Source organism: Ammodytes marinus (assembly GCF_949987685.1).
Source record: "Ammodytes marinus genome assembly, chromosome: 1".
NCBI classification, from domain to species: Eukaryota; Metazoa; Chordata; class Actinopteri; order Uranoscopiformes; family Ammodytidae; genus Ammodytes; species Ammodytes marinus.
In genome coordinates, this window is record NC_137230.1 from 9,151,660 (window position 1) to 9,172,029 (window position 20,370).

General features: G+C 42.5%; 1 protein-coding gene across 1 annotated transcript; it reads right to left on the reverse strand.

Annotated features, from left to right (window-relative positions):
* Positions 1-623: 623 nt before the first annotated feature.
* LOC307262191 (synaptotagmin-11) lies at positions 624-10,925 on the reverse strand (the record flags this gene model as incomplete). The annotated part of the gene is made up of 5 exons (XM_080042977.1): positions 624-773; positions 1,226-1,392; positions 3,441-3,615; positions 7,422-8,428; positions 10,904-10,925. 5 exons carry the CDS (start codon positions 10,923-10,925, stop codon positions 624-626), a joined length of 1,521 nt encoding a protein of 506 aa, XP_079899103.1.
* Between the last annotated feature and the right edge of the window lie 9,445 nt (positions 10,926-20,370).

Below are 20,370 nucleotides of genomic sequence, written 5' to 3' on the forward strand. Positions count from 1 at the left end.
AAAAAATCTGAGAAAAAGCATTAAAAAATAATTCAGCAGGCATGCCACACAAACTGAGGCTGCGGTATTGGCCCCATACAGGTGTTTAAAATATGTGGACAAACATTGGCACAGTAGTACACCACAACAAACCACGAGCAGAGTGCCAACATACAGTATATGCTCAGCGACTTTGGACATCCTTCAAGTCCTGATTCACATTAACATTTGTAGCCTCTGGACAAACACAATACAAAGAGTTCATCAACATCAGCATAAGCTGCATACAACCAGAATGATACACTTTCATGGGTTGAAGTCGTCACAGTGGAAATAATCACAGAGGCAATGTCGGGATGCAGAATACTGTTGATTCAGACAAAGCCGTGGCACGCGCATCCCTCATCCATACAAACAGACCAGTGCTTCTCCACCTTAAAGCTCTGTAGATACTCGTGGACCATTGGGATCTCATTGTTGTTTCTATCAAAGTTGTCATAGCTACCAAAAACCTACAACAGACCTCAAACTAAAAAGACTAAACATAAATACTGGTTGTGGGGGAGTGTGCAAGCCCCGGTCACTCGTTCTCTCCACCTAATTCCACTCTCTCTGTTTTCACACAGCAGCCCAGTCAATTAGTCCTACGGCACATGTGATTGGATGGCGTGCCAGCGAACCGTCTCTATTTGCCCGCGGCTGCACATTTCCTTCCAGTGTCCCTGTCCCGCCTCTGAAGTATCGCTGCCAATCAACACGCGGCCCATAATGCTGCTCTTAGTGTAGAGGTGGCCCTGGAGAGACACACAGAAAGATAACTGAAGGTAAAAATCACAGATGAATGAAGCTGTTCAGTTACCAATACCTCTGCCGATGTTTAAAGCTATAGTGTTTAACTCATGTCGCCCTCGTGAGGAATGCTTAGTAATTACAACAACACTGACGGTGCATCTACATGAGGTACTGTAAGCCTTCACTGGTAGCACATTTTTTAAGCAGTAAAATCAACAATTGAAACATTTAGTGGGCGCTTCTGGGATTTTTTTTTAGCTCCTGCGCTAGTGTCAGGGGGTGACACCAGTTGGTAAACTCTGCCATACTGAGAAATACAGTTTTTCGGAGGTGGAACTTTGTGTCAACTCGTTTGGCAATGCTTTAAATGTAACTGACATTAATTTATATGAAAAAGGTACGCACTATAACTTTAACGTGTACTGTATATAAGGGGTTGTAGATAACCTCCTACCTGCATGACGATAAACTCGAGGACCAATGGTAGCTGGGTGATGTCACCAGAGGGCAGGTCGAACAGGAACGGAGCGTTCCAGACGGGGTTTGGACCGCCGGTCCCTTTGGTCTCCTTGGTACAGATGACTTTCCCATCATGACGCAGGTTGATGACAACATAGTGGTCTGTGTGGAGAAAATGAAACCCACAGTCACCATTTTGTTCATCTATTTCAGCTTTGTCATTTTTTTTGTCATTTTTTTCCTTCCCAGACTGTTTGATATATCTCCAACTGTCACCTCTGAATCATACAGATAGTCACTTTAAATGATGATTTCATACTTCTCAGAACGCTATCTCTAATCTGTATAGTCACTTGAATTGCAATTTTTTTTAAATCCTCTATAGACACCTTCAAATACATCACACACTAGGAGACTTTACAGTTATTCTGAGTGACTCGGACAGATGTTTTGCCCATGAGATCTTGATGTGATATTGTTTTTTTCTTTTCTTTTTTATATTGTTTATATATATATATCCCTTTCTTTACAGCCTTACTATTTATTTCCTTTATTGCCTTTTTTATAGCCTTACTGCTCTGGATGCTTTATGTCACTGTTGGAATTGCACTGCCCAGAAGAAACGCTATTTCACTCTGCTCTGCACAGTTCTGCTGTATGGAATGAATGACAATAAAGTTCTTGAATCTTGTGATGAATGGTTTCTTTCCCTCACGTGTAAGAGGTAAACTCTCTGACATTAACATGTTTAGTCGGTGTTGAATATCACTGCAGTCTTATGTCCTCTCTGAGCTCCACTCCACGACGGACACTGTTACAAATCTGCTTGATCACTTGCAAAACACGATTTCCCTTTTCAATCCGTTCCGGCACGCTAATTGGATTTTACTCAAATTAAAGAGCAAACAAGTCATTGTCAGACAAGAATCAGGCATCTTCAAAGACCATCAATTCTGACACAATTAGGAACTATTAGACCCTGATCTCACATACAGTATTATGCCAAACTGACCCCGTAGGAAGCCAAAACATCAATTGTTCATCATCATTAATCAGTTGTTTTCCTCTCACATAATCTCCTGCTTCCTCCTGTCCCCGCCAGCATCATCAAAGCAGAGCTTTTAATCACATGCAGTGAGATATGATACAGACAGGAGGGGAAATGACACTGGGCTGATCGCTTCTTAATTCAATCATACTGCAAGCCAATCAGGGGTCCACTCTGTCTGAGGTAATATAGAGGAGACTACGGTAAGATGCTGTGGACCTTATGAACTATGTATACGTCAGCCAGTGTGCTCATGTACTTTGCAGCTTGCAGTGTGAGCATATACGTAACAATATATGGGAAATGTATTGAGGTAGCTGTGAGCTGAATGTCCCTGGGGCCCAAGCTGATGACGCTGTGGCCTTCTCGTCACTGTAAGCCAGGCCTTTAACTCACACTGGGAATTAAGTGCTCCTGTTTGACAGGAACTTGGGGGTCTGAAGCTTTCTGCAAATTTTTGAAGAGGCAGAAATAAATGTAATAAATAATAACACATCTTAAATCTGAGAATTGAATTCAACATGAACAATTTAGTCAATTCTTAATGTGGCTTCACCCAGTATTCCTATATTAACGATGGATCACATGTCTACTGATATGTGAGAGTTGTCTCTACTGACAAACCATTTTGTTTTTGGCCTGAAATTGAGCTGTTTTGGCTCACTCTCGAGAGATCTCACAAATCTTGTTTCCAGCAGCAACCGGCAGCTGTCTTCATCAGAATGCCCAAATAAATCAACTGTACACTGCCCTTTCAGCATCGAAAAGCCCTCAATTACCAATAAACCAAATTAACCCTACTGTCGCTTTTTAACTGCCTTACTGTTTCTTTAAAAAAGCAAGAATTTATATCAACTTTGACTGTGATAAAATGTCAGCATTTTTTTTGTTTGTTTGCTGTTGCCCTAATATAACTAAATGTATCTCATTCAACAGGTATCACAGTTTTACCAGATTAGCAGATAAACCAGAATTTCCTCACTGATAAATGACGGTATCTGTCATTTGTCCAAATGCAAATCCAGAAAAACATGGAATAGTTCTCTTTTCCCAACTTTATCCAAGTGTTTGAAGTATCTACCAAAACATACCGTAATCACATAATGTGTCATATGGGTTGTTTGGGCTTATTTTTGTGGTCAGGGTATAAGTTGGTGGTTACCTGGGGCTCCTGGCATGCGTGTGAGCTTGGCCAGGTTCTCAGCCTTTCGGACCATCACCTTAAGACGCTGGGCTAGGGTCTGGTACTGCAGCAGGATGAACAGCTGGCCCAGCATGCGCGGTGCCACACACACCGAGCTCTTCCTGGGACCAAATGCTTCCTGAGAGCTCACACTCTGAGTGGGGGGTGAGGAGGAGGGGGAAAGCAGAGAGATACAGGAGACATGTTAGAAATTCAAAAAGAGGCCAGCAAATGTCTTCTTTCACCCAGCAGATGTTTTTGTGGTCCTCCCGGAGGCTGGGGATGAAATGAAACCGAGGAAAGAAACCAAGAGAACGGATCGGATTGAAACTACCGGTGCCCGTGAAAATGTTTCTACAGTTGCATCAGTGAATGAGTCGGAACATTGATACTGTCAGCATCATTGGCTGCGTTCCAATCCCCACACTTCCGTGCTATTCAGTATGGTAGAAAATAGATTAAGGATGTCCCAAATCTTGTGGATAAATGCAGTATGCTTCCAAATTCACCGATTTTCAAAGGCAAGTTAAAGGTCTGATGTTATGTTACAATAAATAAGTAAACGTATGTCCCAATTGTAGGCCTACCACATGCTTACTACATACTTTTTTTTCTGCGATTCCCAGCCTGCCAATGGAAAGATACAGTTAGAGTTTTAAACTGAAGCAATGTTTATACATGAGGCATCTTGGATTGGCCAGCCTGATGAGCGCAGCTGGTTTCAATCTATCACATTTCCAATCACTTAAAGCTGAGTGATTAATACCATATTGGTTATTATAGTTGCATCTAGCTGTCAGGATTAAGCATTATGTTGGCAACTTGGAACACCCACGTGGAAAGAATACAGACGTCCATGCGCCAAGGCAATGTGGACAAATGCAAAGTATGATGGGTATTTCCGCCTGACCTCATGTCACATCGTCTTAGCTTTGTGTTGTTTGGGGTCCGTTGAGTCATAGCTATCAGTTGGCTAAGTGTCAGCCCTCCGGTGCCATTGCTGCGGCAGCAGAGTGTGAAGGCGGTTGCTTCCAACAAGTGATTTTCGGTTCACTGCCCCTGTCTGTCACTAGCACTTTGACTCAGAGGCCGTCACTCACACTCACACTCACACTCACACTCACACTCACACTCACACCGCCTTGTAGGACGATAGACATTATTCTGCAAACACACATTTCCAAACAAACCTTAAAGCTACAGTCAGGGATTTGGTTTTCAGGGAAGTTAAGTTGTTCTGCCTTTCACAGACGTGAAATATGTTGTTTTGAGGCGACTTCCTGGAAACATTGTCAACATTGGTGTTGGTCTGCTTTGGGGAGGTGGTTCTCACTCAGACCAACCTTCACACGCTGTATACCAGAACAGTGACCTAGCAATGGAGGGGTTAGAACTCAGAATAAGTATATTCAACTCAGAGTATTTCATTGTCTTATAGTTATACATCATCACAGCTCCTTTGTAATATAAAAATGTTTCAGTTCGAGTTTGGCTTATGAAAAGCTGGTTCTCCATCAAAATCTTCAGCATCATAATAAATGAAAAAAAAAATACCTACAGTAATAATTTTTGTGTAAAATACATAATTGATGATATTCTTATCTTCTGCCACCAGAAAAATAACAAAACTTTTTTTTTATTTTTTTTATTTTTTGCAATGACACTGCAGAATGTTGTTTTTCGGTAATTCTTTTCACTCTAGGCATCTTGGGTTATGTAAGAGTACCCTCCAAAAAGTCTGAGTCATCCAGTGAACTCCAAAGCACGGAAGCCTCATAAGAGGGTGGGGGGGGGGGGGGGCTTCTCCCTGTGAGTTTACCATTATTTATGCTGGAATAATTTATTTAACATTCACATTGGCAGCATTGTGAAATACTGTATCCCTTATTTTTTTTCCTCCTGCAGTTTTTCTGAAGATGCACATAGACTTAGAAACCTTACTCCCAACTGCTGATAATACATTCAAGTAAAGGCTTGTGGTGTCCATGCTGCTGGCTTAAAACTGCATTATGTATTGCTAATGAACAGCCCTTCTATGTAAAGCAAGGAAGAAACCTTGCGCCATCATTGCCATACAAACTTGATAATCCAAGAGTGTATCAGGGTTGAGTTGGATGGTAACTCCATTTAATATGAAAGTATTCTAGCAGTGTTGAGTTTCAAGCTCCAACGGGAAGCCTCTTGTGTCTTTTAGCTCCTGTCAGTCATCTGCTCTCAGCCCATGAGCTGAAATAAGCCGATTCGACACTAAAGCCCAGCACAACATTTGTGTGGAGCTGAAGTGAATGAGCGACCGAGGAGGATAAAAGGTCAACATCAGGCCAAGGAGACCCAGGAGCAAAAATAACATGCAAACATTCGGCAGGCAAAGTCTAGTGGGATCCCCAAGATGTTTAGTTTAATTTTTTTTTTTTTAACTTTTTTTGCTTGATGCAGCAGCAGCAGATCATAAAAAATATGTGTTGTGATTTATTACCAGCTCTGTCATCATTATTATGTATTTATTTATTATTTCTATCTTCATTAAAATGTTATTCCATGCTCATTGGCTAACAATATATGCTAAGGCTGGAGGCCATTTTCTGGGAATAATGTATGAGTGTGATAAAAATAATAATAATTTGAATATAGAGCCTGCATGAAGATGAGAACATTATGCTGATCGTCCTGACAGTCGTCCTGTGTCGTGATCAGGCTCCTCTTGCGCTAAAGTGCACAGACCTCAACTTGCTGCCACGTCATGCCCTTTAATCACATGAAAGATCAAAACAAGTGACGTAATAATCATAATGCCCCTGCTGGCCCATTTACACTAATTGCAAAATCTGGTGTTTAATAAAAAATCCAAGAATTGCCCACATTAAATAACGGAGTCACCACTGACGTACACAGCCTTAGCGCACACACACACACACACACACACACACACACACACACACACACACACTCTTTAAATAATTATCCGGGTAGCTGAGTAACCCCTCTCTTTCACAGCAACCTCCTGCACCACAACCGCACACATTATAGACAATATAGAGACAACCGGAATTGAGAAAGAGAAATGTGTGTGTGTGTGTGTGTGTGTGTGTGTGTGTGTGTGTGTGTGTGTGTGTGTGTGTGTGTGTGTGTGTGTGTGTGTGTGTGTGTGTGTGTGTGTGTGTGTGTGTGTGTGTGTGTGTGTGTGTGTGTGTGTGTGTGTGTGTGTGTGTGTGTGTGTGTGTGTGTGTGTGTGTGTGTGTGTGTGTCGGGGAGGATGAACCATACATGGGCATGAAAGGAGGGACAGAGGTAAATGCACATGAGTCTGAATTTCGCTTTGCTGTAATATGGTAGAGATGATAGTAGTGGCCTCCCCACCGAGCATACAGCACGTTTCTTCAGAGTGACTGACTGAGTAATGTCCACTGAAACATCATCACCCCCTCCCTTACAAAAGCCTGTTATTAATGCCCTCTGGCAGTGTATCAAAAGAGCCATAGAGAGCATGGTGTGGGCGCGCTGCCAATTTGCTGCACTCTTGCTTGTTTGCTCTGCAGTCGCTAACAACAACGTCACCATGACTAACAACAGTGGAAAACTAATGGGAGAACTGATTAGGCTCAACATTCCTTGATATGTGCTATTTAAAAAGGTCGCACTATGTATGTGTGTGTAATTTCCTTATCCGTTATATCAACTGAAAATGCAGAAAAAATATTTGAAATAAATAATCATAAATAATCATCACTTTTAGTAGACCCTGCAGATACCTCTCCTTGCTTCTTAAAGCCCTCGTTGGGCTCAGGTCCAGCTGCTGGCAGCCAGGTCCTACTTCAGTCTTGGTCAGAAGACCTATAATCTGCAGTGTTTTGAGTAATGTTTTGACTGCAGTCTTGTGTGTTCTCTAACAAACTCTTACATCTTGATAGCTGTATTACAATTCAAACATCAAGTTAATGAATGTGTTAAATCATGGTATACCTTTTTGAGCTTGCTTTTAATCAGGCTAAGCTGCCTCTGATAGGTGGTGGTGGTGTCGGGCTCCCAATCCACCTGCTCACAGGGCAGCTCCACCACGCCCAATGCAGCCTCTCTCAGGCCTGAAAAGTCCCTGCTGTGGACGGCCAGTCTCAAGGTGCAGGTGCACAGCTCTTCCACGGAGCCCACCGGCAGCACAAAGCTCTGGGTATGGAGGTCTGGGCTGATGCTGCGGCGCCGAGACACTGTCTGCTGAGGGGAGGGGCAGAGGGGAGGCAGGCTGGCCCGCACAAACACTCCGCTGCGCCTTCGACCAGCCCCCGAGAGCCCCAGGATCTTGACCACCAGGGTCCCACAGGCTGAGGAGAAGAGCACGGAGAAGTTCAGCAGAGGAACTGGCTTGGAGAGAGAGTTGGAGCCGTACTGTGACAGACAGGGCTCCCCGGGTTGGGTTGGAGCTACGAGATTGGCACCAGCACATGCCAGTTGACTGCTCTCACTGTAAAGAAAGCTTTCTCCGCTCACAGTGCTGCGTCGACCCATGGCCCTGCAGGTTTTGGACACCAGGCTGAGCTTAGTGAGGGAGGGCAGCGACGAACGGCCATGACTGGGACGTTTGGTTGGTGAGATCGGGACAACGGGGGTGCTTAGGCGCCGCATGGGGAAAGAAGACCCCGGAGACTGCATCAGTCCAGCTGATCTGGTGGGGCTGAGGTCAAAGGGCAGAGCACACAGGTCGTCCTCAGAGGGAGGAGAGCTGCTTTTAGAGGTGGGGAATTCCAACACGTCCCCATCCAGCTCTTCGTACTGCTGCTTGACTGGACGGGTGCACGGAGACGGAGTCAGTGTCACGGTCACCCTCTCCGCAGGGTGACAGGACGATGAGAAAGCTGCCTCCTTGTCCTCCGAGGAAACACTCTTCCTTCTCCTGCGGCAGCAAAGGATACAACCGAGAACCAGGCAGTAGCAGAACACAGCCAGACCCACGGCCAGCAGGATCTGCAGGTGGACTAGACAGAACACAGAGCAGTCACGGTTTAATTCAACCATACTCACAAATCCAATCAGTTTTGTGCTTTTAAAGCTATAATGCGTTACTTCGGTTGGAATTCTGAGGAAGTGCAACTTTATTATTCATTTGGTGATCAAACATGGACATGGAGTTGTTGGAGCAACAACAGAAATATTCCGTGGGCACTTTGTGGGATTTTTATGAACTCCCTTGCCAGTGTCCGGGGGCGACACCAGTTTGTTAACGCTGCCATACTGAGAAATACATATAGAGTTTTGGGGAGCTGATAGGCTTAATCACCTTTGTGTCAACTAAATTGGCAATGGCTCGACTGTAACCGACATTCATTTAAATGAAAAAGTTACGCACTATAGCTTTAAGTGACTTGGCAATACATGTTTTACAAAAGATCGTAGGACATCTGATTCTAAACTTTATTTTCCTGTGTCTGTACACTTTGTCCTTGATGCAATTAAAGAGGAAATGTCTCAGGGTCATAATCACATCTGAATAAATAGAATGGTCACAGTTGCTGTTTTGAGCCAAAACCGGAGCAGTGCACATGCATGGGTTTGGGGTCAAATTTCCTGGCAATCAAACAGTGAGTGGCTGGATGTGTGTAATCAACATTTGAGCGTCCTGCTGATTAATCATTCATGTTCATCATCATGATTCTAACCAGTTCATCTGAAATATTTTTAGAAAAAAACTAATTTTCAAACACACTGACAACAACAATTCACAGAAACGACAGTACACAACAGTTATGCACTAAAACATATACAGTACATAACTACACAGATGTAGTTTGGTCTGGCTGTGCGGGACTACGGATAACATAATAAGTGAAGTGCGTTGCAATTAACACATTTAAGGTGCACTATGTAACTTTGGGTGTGTCAGAGAAGTGAACATTTTCTAATTATATTTTCTATTGGATCCCTGAAACCCTGTTAGAAGTTATAAAGCTACCTAAAAAGGTACTGTTTCACGGTTGTTGTTTACAGTAGCAGGGCCCAGATTTTTTTTTTTTACAAAAATATTCTAGTCTTTCATTTGGTTCCAGGTGACATATAATTTTTTGATTTATGATAATATAATAATTCAATACTAAGAATAACATGAAGAATGCAAATGTAAACAATTCTCTATCTGTGCACCTGCAAAAAAAAGACATGAAATAACTTCAAAATAAAGTTCTACAACAGAGCTGTCAGATTTAAGCTAGAGACCCTAAAGTCTATTGAACGTCACTTAATGAGGATGCATTGGGATGACTCATGCATCCTACGCACTGGTGGGTGGTGAAAAATAAAGGTTGTACAGCTCTGAGCTTCAGCCAGTGACCGCTGCACAGGGTAAACAGCCCAGCCATGAGATTGAAAACCATTCATTGACTAAAACTGGAGGTTTTTATCGTCACAAAAGAACATATACTTGCTAAGACTGCATGGGCTATAATATCTTTCTATAAAATCAGACTGCTTCTGTTGCACCATATCTCTAATAGGAACAGATTCCTGAGTGGCGTGTCCCAAGAAAGTACCACACAGGGATTCTCTCTTCCCCAAGACACTTATCAGACAGTAAAAGCACTCTGCATGAGGTGCATACTTGTAAAGATGTGATCATTATCCGAGCCAGGTAGCGCTACAACTGTCCGTGCAGATTCATTTAGGTCCCATCAAAGTAGCCTGTGCAGCTCCTCCGATATACAAAACACAGAGGGGCTGAATGCAGCAGGGATATAAGAACATTAAAGCTGATGGACTCTTTTCTACGATATGAGTCAGACTGTGCCAGCCAGTGGACATGATGATCGTAGACTGAATGAGGTAATGGTGAAACCCGAGCTGTGACAGACATATTGGGACCAGATAAGGATGTGTCTGTATTGTGTGGTGTGGACAGGCTGCTGGTAGAATCCAAACAATCATGCCTAGAGTAATAACAACAACATGGGAAAATGGCAGGCAATTACTTTACATTAGCAGAAAGCGTCTGACCTCTGGGGGCTAGAACAATCAAATACATTTGTCTACACAGTCTCTTGGTCCTTGTTCATACAGAGTTATCTGAAACAAACAGAACCGAGCAGGGCACACGTTCCCCTATGAGTTGCAGCCTCTCTCCACAGTCCCATGCCTCACAGTTGTGAGAGCATACAAAAAAACTCTGCTTCAGCTGCCTCCTCCTATATGACTCAAGCTCATCTTGTTGTCTATAAGGTGGGTTTAACTAGAAAAATTAGCAGCATGATATTTTAGCATTTATCTCTCTCTCTCTCTCTCACACCTACACACACACACACACTCTCTCTCCCTTTCTGTCGGAAAAATTATAAATGAGGAAGCTGAAAAAAATGTAAGCAAAGTTGTCGTGCAGAGACTGCAGTGCAGACTAAACACAAGCAGTAAAAGTTCAAATAACACATAACACACACACAAGCTCAAGAAGACCAAAGGCTCCCTACCTCCCAGAGTGTACTGCGACATGTTGCCACACAGTTGGATATGTGTGTTGTTCAGAGTGAGCTGCTGCTTATGAGAGCGCTCAGTGCCAGTGCGCAGGGACCTGGAGCCTTCCAGCCAATGGCTTCATCGGCTGACTGAGCTTTCACTGCCTTCTTAATCAACAAACAGTCAAGCCTATGTAATGGCAAATATTGCATATGATATATCTCTGGGCTCAAATGTTAGAATGCTTATTAGTGCAATAAGAAACATTGTATTTATCTTGTATAGACGTATAAGTGTAATGAGATATATTGCATGTTGTTTAATTATAAACTGAAATGTAGATTCCTCAAATGCTTATCCAACAAACCACTCAGGCGGGCCACACCTCTTCTATTGTCTTATGCTCAACTCCCCCTGCTGTATCTTCAAACTTTCCCCCCCACTACCCCCCCCTCACATGACTGACCAATTGAAAGCATTGCATCGTTGTTATGGTGAACTGAAGCCATTGTTGTTGCCAGGATAAGACACCTGAGCCCTGTACTGTTCCTTTTCTACCTTTTTCTCAGAAAGTCACCGCGGTGCTTCCTGGGTCGGATGGACCTCCATGTTTTTACTGGATCCAAGAACATGAAGCCTCTGTTGTTTGATTAAATACTCTTTGCTTGATTATTACAGCCTTATGATCTCATGTTCTCACTTCACCTACCATGTGCCGGTGTGTTCGGTATATACGTAGGTCTTACACTGTACGTCTATAGGTCTCATACTGTATGCGTTAAGAAGGACACATTATAGAAGTCACAGAAAAGGAAGACCCAACAACATGCAGATTAAAGGCCAGGACACACCAGTCCGACTACCCGAAAATGGAGTTTGCCGATTCAGGGAGCTCCAGTCTTCCCGTCGCGGCCAAAAAAGTGCAAAGAACACACCAAGCCGACTGCTGACTTTCAGTACGCTCTGCGCTTGCGCGGGACGTAATGTCTCCATAACAGCAGGCGGCGCTAATCTGTATTGTGGCCCGAAAAAATACGGAAGCCGGAAATGATGGGACGGCTCTCTAGACCATAAACATCTATAGAAATACGTATTTATATTTATGGACCATAAAGAGCACCATTTTTAGCAGAGAGTGTCGAGCATGGTGTCGAGCAATCAACAAGGGTTGATGCATGTGAGTACTCGCTGAACGAAACAAACAGACACATTAAAACGATGGCTAACTGTTGTTAGCTGTTTGTGCTACCCGCCTCACTTCCGGGGTTCACTGATTCGCTAGCCCTCCACAAATCAAATTGCTCCAACTGAAAGACTACCCGGCTCAAAAGAAGCCCGACGACATCTACGACGACCGATTTCACGGCACACACCAAACAGATTCGTGTCCCCGCCCCCTCAGGACTCTACGACAGCGATTATCGGGCCGGTGTGTCCGGGCCTTTACTGTGACAAATTGAAATTGACATACCGTATGTATACAAAATAAAAACAAAACTAGATATTTCTTGCAGCACATCATCCCAGCTGTCAAGTCAGACAACCATGCCAGGCCAGCTAATCAAAGTTAGATATTGTATGTTATTCTAATCTACTTCCAATAAAAATTTTCACAGCAAAAGTTCTTACAAATACACCTCAGGTAAGGCAATAAAGGGACGGTATGAAAATGATAAGCCAGGTAGGATAATGAATGTATCAATAATTTTTGCTGGGGGTCTTTTTTCTTTTTCTTTTTTTGGCAGAGCCAGGCAGGGTTGTTTATGTGTACTCACTTTATTTCGTCTTTTTCACGTGAGATTTACTTTAAGTGACTAAAAGGAACTTTCTGTTTTGGTTGATTCTAGCGGCCCCTTTGGTCAAAAAGTGGTAGTGTTTTTATGACCTTCTGTCCTAAAGATCTTTGCTAGCACATGCCGGCAGCGCGCACATTTGTTTTGGGAAGAAAAAGGAAATAGACACTACAGAATGTATATCCATGATGTACTGTATCAGTATTGAATACATCATAATAATAATATCATTAGATTATACAGAACATTTCATACATTTTTGGTCACAGTTTGTCCCTTCCCGAAGCCATACATTCACATTGCTCTCTCCTGTCAGGCCCTGTTTCTCCCAGCCTACCACACCTGCCATTCTCAAGCTGTCCACCGGATGCCCTCAGACATTCACTTCATTCCTGTTTTCACTCACTATATACAGTATATGACTCCTGTTGTGAACTTGGCAGCATACCTTGGATCTGTTTACCTGCTTGTCTATCCACCTTCATCTGCACCTGCAAGTTAGCCTCCCTTCACTCCTACTTGCTACCTGTGCCTTGCACCTTGACATTTTTTTATAATAATAACCCTGATATTTGGTCACACGTCCTGATGATTTATGTTGTGTGTTTGCTTTATTATCAAGATGTATATGTTTAGCATTTTGGTCTGTTTTAGTTTTAGTCAGATTTTAAAGGTACAGTGTGTAGAATATATTGACATTTAAAGAACAGACTTGGTAGAAATGGAATATAATGCCATTTAATGCCATCGTTTGGAACAGGCCTTGAAGGCCCCCGTAGATTCTCTAATTTCTACTAAAGGAAGCGGTTAGCACGGGAGAATTGCAATCTAGAATCTTACCACTAGATGCCGCTAAATATTCCGATGTTACACACAGTGCAAAAAAAGAAGAAGTTTAAAGCTATACTGCATAACTTCTATCGCACCCATGAGTACTTCTACATGAGGTAAGCCTTATAAGGATTGCACATGGATTTAATACCTTCGGCTGTGCGTCCAGCAGTTGAATTGACAACTGAAACATTTCTTGATATTCTTGAGATTTTTATGAGCTCCTGAGCCAGTGTGTGTGTGTGGTGGTGGGGGGGGGGGGTAACACCAGTTTCTAAACACTGCCATACTGAGAAATACAGAGAGAGTTTTATGGAACTGAAAGGCTCAATCAACTTTGTGTCGATTCATTTGGCAGTGGCTTGAATTTAACTGACATTCATTTGTATTAAAAAAATACAAACTATAGCTTTAAGTTAAGTCTTATTCTGTTAAAAATAAATAAAAACCATGAATCAGATTATGTCACTGGTTTCCACCAGCTAGTTACCGAACACCATTCAGATTACGGGTAACATGGTGGACTTCTACCTTCTCAGACTTATAATAGGAGAGTATGTGGGATTTAAAAAAATAAAGTAAACAAAGGATTACTAGAGAAATGCAGATAATAACTATTGAACTCAGAAGTCCCCACTCAGCTCTAAAGCACCTTAACTCTACATTGGATCATTGTTTTGGTTTTCTGTCCAACAACTCTGCTCTCATCAACCTTGATTCTCCCCTACCGGCAAGCTTCAGCTTTCAGTCAATCTTTTGTGGGAATATTTTTAGACCGGCAGGACAAATCTTCTTTAAAAATAAAGCAAGCCTGGGAAAAAGAATTAAACATTGGAATAGCTGACGATGTCTGGGAGGGAGCGCTAAAAAGCATAACATCCTGCTCTATAAACTCGAGGCTTCAGTTAATTCAATTTAAGGTCACACTTAGATTGCACTATTCTAAGGTTAAACTGCATAACATTTTCCCAGATCTTTCGCCTTTATGTAACAGATGTAAGATTGCCGAGGGTACACTTGCTCACCACTTTTGGGAATGTCCAAATCTTTACAACTTTTGGTGTCTTGTATTTCAATGGTATTCTAATGTTTTAAATGTGTCTTTAACTCCTGATCGGACATTCCACAGCCCTGGAAAAATTGGACCACAATGCACTCATAATCATGGTTTATGGCATGGTAATTGCAATAAGATGTATCCTGAGGCTGTGGAAGTCCGACTTGGCACCCCAGTTCGATACCTGGCTGAGGGAACTGGTGGGCATTCTACATGTGGAAAGGCTACGACATGAGCTGTCAGGCCACCCCCATGAATTCCCCGCTATATGGGGCCCAGTGCTGCGGCACTTAGGGAACCAAAAGGTGTGAGGTTTGCCCCAGTTTTGTTTTTGTTTTGTTTCTTGTGTATTTATAGCTTATTTTCTTAATCATTTTGTCTTAGTTATTTATTTCACTTTTTTTCTGTATTCCTTGTCTGGGCAGGGGGAGGGGAGAGGGGAGAGGGTGTTGTGTATGTATTGTATGTGTAAAAAAAAAAAAAAAGATAGATTTTGTCTCACATCCTTGTATGTCCCTTATCTTGGAGGGAACATACTTGTGAACAGTGAATCGTGGGCTGTCTTTTGCTATAAATATGGCTGCCCTCAGGCCAAATGGGCTCTTAACGGATGTTTCATGTCGCTCTACATTAAAGTATTATAGCACCCGGGGTCAATTTTTTTGTCTTTTATGTGGGTGGGTCAATTATCCTCATTTAAATACGGATGGAAGGGCTAACATTTAAACTTAGCATTATCTGTCACGTGCCAGATATTCCTAGATGTTTACACCAGAATTTTCTCTGAAATAATGGATGGCGTCAGTTTATTCTGCCCTCAAATTAAATGTGTTTGAATATGTCTGTGTTGTCTTATACTAACTACTGACAGGCTAAACATTGTCCTTATGTATGCGGGTTGTGTATATGTGTAGACATATAGAGTGTATTTTTGGAACTACATAGTTCTATTTCAGATTTTTCGATGTCCAGAGGCGGTGCTTCATGCACTGGATATATCCACCTCACGACTGCGCAGTTTGACGACCAGAATCCTTGTGTTTTCACAGGAAGATTGTGGGAACAGATCCTCTATCAACACCGGAGTATATAGCCTTCCGGTGTCACATGGGGACACAGGTGACTTTGTTGGTATAGGTGCTCGAACTGCGCATGCACTGGCGGTCATCCAGGATTCATATAACCGGAATTACATACATGACTGAGGTACGTGCGATTTATTTAGTTGATTATTTATTTATTTATAAAACCAATTCTTGTGATCAACCAGTTTTAGAGAGGGGAATAAAACTCAATGTAGCTGTTGATTATGTGTACTGTATATACAGTATAACACAGTGTGTGTCATTGTAGAAAGGAACAGTTTAGGAATTTATAGGCCGACATAAAAGGAAAGAACAGAGACTGAGCAAAAAAAGGGGTGTGTGTGTGTGTGTGTGTGTGTGTGTGTGTGTGTGTGTGTGTGTGTATTACTCATGTTGTGGGGAAATGTTTGTGTTTACACAGTGATATTGTGGGGACGTACCATCCTTTTGGGCCAGAAAAGGAAGTGCCCTAAAAGCAATGATGACATTTAAGGGTGACGACTTGCTTTTAGGTGAGGGTAGACATTTAAGTTTCGGTTAAAGTTAAGGTTAGGGATATGGAAGTAGTGGTTATGGTTGCAGGAAGTGAATGTAAGTCAATGTAATGTCCTGGCAAGTGATGAAAACACAACATATGTGCATGATTGTGTGTGTGTGTGTGTGTGTGTGTGTGTGTGTGTGTGTGTGTGTGTGTGTGTGTGTGTGTGTGTGTGTGTGTGTGTGTGTGTGTGTGTGTGTGTGTGTGTGTGTGTGTGTGTGTGTGTGTGTGTGTGTGTGTGTGTGTGTGTGTGTGTGTAAAGTGTGAGGGCATCTGGTGAATGGATGGAGGATGGCATAGACAGACACACACACACACAAAATCAGTACCTTCCAAATTTTTAACAAAGAGAACCTGCATGAGGATCCAGAAGAGGAGCAGCAGTATGACACCCTCGATCATTCCCTTACAGAAGAAAGAGACGACAAGCTGCCACACAGGCGCGTTGTGGTCATCCTCCTCAGCTGGACGACGCATCATCGGTTGTGGGTACATGTCTGTGGGAAGTTAGTGAGCAGTTCTTAATATCACCTTCAAAACAGGTGAGTTTTCTAAAAAAAATCTTCACCTTGCAGAGCTAGGATACAGACTGTTTGCAATGACATTAAGCTTTGAATTTAAGCTTGCTCCCATGCTGGGTTAATATTAGCTTGAATCTTAAAATGTGAAATGTACATAAAAGACCAGGAATCAAATACATCAGACATTGTTTATAAGATCCCTCTCTGGATCCCTTTACATGAGCGAAGATACATCAGTGAATGGAGAATATGGCCTTGTGTCCCTAGATAGGGTGCTTTGAATTCAAAGAGATGTGACTAGCCCCACCTGCTGGCCTTGTCCTCTCGTTCAATCAAGTCCACTTTCTTCCTCACAATCCACAACATGTTCAGTCGTAACGTGACAATTTCTTTTATCTACTTGTGTGTAATAATCTGTAAAGTCTTGCAAACCACACACCTAGAAATGGATGAAAAATAAATCTGTATGCTATTCAGAGCAGCTGATCTGCAGGAGCACATTCAGAGAAAAAGTTGACAAAAAAGCATTCGACTCACATGTGTTGAGCATCTTCACGCCTCATCAGAGCCAGCCTCCTTTGGCTGACGGGGTCCTAACAGTGTAAGAAGGTAGTCATTACTCCTATGATACACTGCTTGTGTTCTCTTCCACAGTGGCATCCTCCATTGAGTGTCCTGGATCCGAGTACGAGTTGAGTTAGCTCAGCCACCTGCACTGGTTAGTAACTGCAGTCAGCTTTAAGCACGTGTGCCGCAGCAGCATTTACAGTAGAGCTGGCCAACTTCCAGTCGTAACTGCAGTCTGCTTCCAGCTTCTGGCCAAAGACACTCACACGCAGACGCACACACGCGCACATACACACACTCTCACACACACACAGACTTAGACACACACACACACACACACACACACACACACACACACACACACACACACACACACACACACACACACAGTCCCTATGCAGCACGAGGGGAAGCGGGGATCTTTAAGAAAATAAAGTGAATGCTCTGTTTTACCTTTCCATGGGGTTTTTTAACAGAAGAGTGATTTAATTGAAGATGGAGTCTAAATGTTTTGGTGTTATACTGTAAAACATTCATACATCAACCCACAAGGCCATCTCTAAGGAGGTTTACGTCATTTGGCTGGCTTATTTGTGTGACTGCTTTTTTTTTATATATATATACAGTATATTGTAGGGGCCATTATATGGAACCCAGGGGAAATATCCCTGAGGTCTAAATAACCAATAAGCAATCTTATAAATAATCTGGATTAACAAAATGTAATTATCTGTAAAATCCTCTCACATAAACACTTCTCTACTTCACTACATTTGCTGGTCCATGTAAGATGAACATGGACCAAATTGACTTCAGTGTATAATGTTGTTTAAAGTTTAAAACACTTTAAGGATTTTTGATCCAATGTGTTACCGTGGCATAATCCATCAATAAAAAAAGTATTGGCTGTAAGTAGACCTAAGGTATACAATGGTCAGCTATGTCTGGTTGGTCACCATCTTTACTGTTGTAAGTATGTTCGTTCATTGTAAAATGAATGAACCTACACTGCCATCTGCTGGAAGTTAGGAAGTGTAGGCCTACAAAGGAGAAATTTCAGGCTAAAAGATGACAGACCCATTCAAGGACATAGTATTGGCTTCTGGACCTTAGTATGAGAAGAGGCTTTAGTAGATCATACCAGAAATGATCTGACTGACCACACACCAGCAACACTGGTCACTGGAGCCCAACAATACACAATATAGTTATTTATTTAAAGGTGAAGTAAGCGGTTTATTTAATTTAATATAAGTGTTAAATCGCTCTTTATTCATACAGTGATCACTTACATAATGTGCGCCTTTCATAAAGCCGATCTCTCAGTCAGCTGCTCTGCATGTAGGCTAATCGGCAAATAAACTTTTCGGGGGATCCCGAAATTAATATCCAATCACAAGAGAGAACGCTACAAACTGACACTCATGGTCTCACTGCCAGTGCACGCCAGAGCGACAGATGGGTGTATGAGCCTACAATGGCGGAGCAGGTAAAAATCCTTTCCAATGTCTGTTTTGATGGTTTTTATCATGTTCTATCACACTTATGGATCTGAGATGATGCTAGATAACTCGCCGCTTGAAGACCGCAGCGCATTAATGTGGTGACGTAGGGACGAGCGAGGGGACTGCTAACTGCAGTAACTGACAGGAAGTTAGCTAAAAGAACCATTCCGCTTACAGCTCCTTTAACTGGATCTAAAATGTTAATAACATATTTGAACACACGTGCAGTTCAGTGGTGATTCTAGGGGGGGGGGGCTGAGGGGGGCGATGGCCCCCCTGCAATCTTACTGGCCACCCCAGGGCCCCCCCCCCCAGTTCAGATGTTTATTTATTTATTTATTTTTTATGTTTTTTTTTTCCTGATGTGTAGCCTAGTTCAGACACAACCCGACCGTTTGACACAAACACTCCATTCCACTGATATGAGATCAGTTTGCAATTTTCAAGTACTAAATTAATGGTAGGACTGTGGCCACTAGAACTGGTCTCTGGTCAGCGAAGGTCTTGAAAACAGCATAAGTGTGCTTGTGACACGCGTGCCACCCATGCAAGGTTATGGGCACGTGCCCCAGCAGATTTTTGAAATCTGAATAAAAAAATAAAAGTTTGGACTAAGCAAGTGTAACATGTTCTTAGTAAGGGTAGAATTTCATAAATTAAGGTTTATTTTTTTAGCAAGATATTTAGTCAAAAGCTAGTGGTCATCTGGCTGCTAGCAATTTATGTTGTCTTGCTAATTTTACCATTCATCTGAACTGAAATAAATGTTGACTTTTTTCTTTATTCTCTTCGCCAGAATGCACCCCAGACCCCCCTTCATGTGATAAGTTTTCTGACAAACATTACAATGGATACTAACATGATTTGGGCATTTGGGATTATAAATCATCTTTAAATTGGTTGTACAGCCTATCACATGCTATTCATTCAGGTGTGCGATGGCCACCCCATTCATTCTAGCTCTGTGGCCCACCTTGGCCACCCCAGTAAAAATTTCCTGGAAACGCCACTGGTGCTGTTATAGCCTAATCGTCACCATAAGCAATTCGTGTGACTGGTCCTAGATCACCTGTCCATCTTAAATGCTAAAAACATCATACAATCTCCATTTTGAGGAAAACCACGCCAGAGCTAGTAAAAATACCTTTGTTGTTGATGTTAAAACCTCTCCCTCCCAGGGATTAGGACAATTTGAACTCGTAGATTAAAGTGATTCTTAATTGGCTTTCTGATAGCCTACTACAACTAGGCTACTGTGAGGAAACGGAAGGTTCTCCGTGAGAATGGTGACTGATTCCCTCACTGCAATCTGGTGTGTGGCACTGATTGGCTGATTGGACCCAGGTGTGAGGAGATGATATATGCCCTGAGATCCCAGTGCTCTGTGCTGCTCATTATCTCACATTAAGAGGTAGTGAGAGGTTGTCTCTGAGTGCTCCCTGTGTTTCAAAGTCTTCTGTTTTGTGTGTGTGTCCGTTCAGCTGCTTGGCAGCGGTGGTTTTGTTCTTGTTTTAGTTTTCAATATTAAAATGTAGCCTGTGTGGCCCTGCACAACTTTGTGCTTTTTGTTTTCTCCCCCCTCCC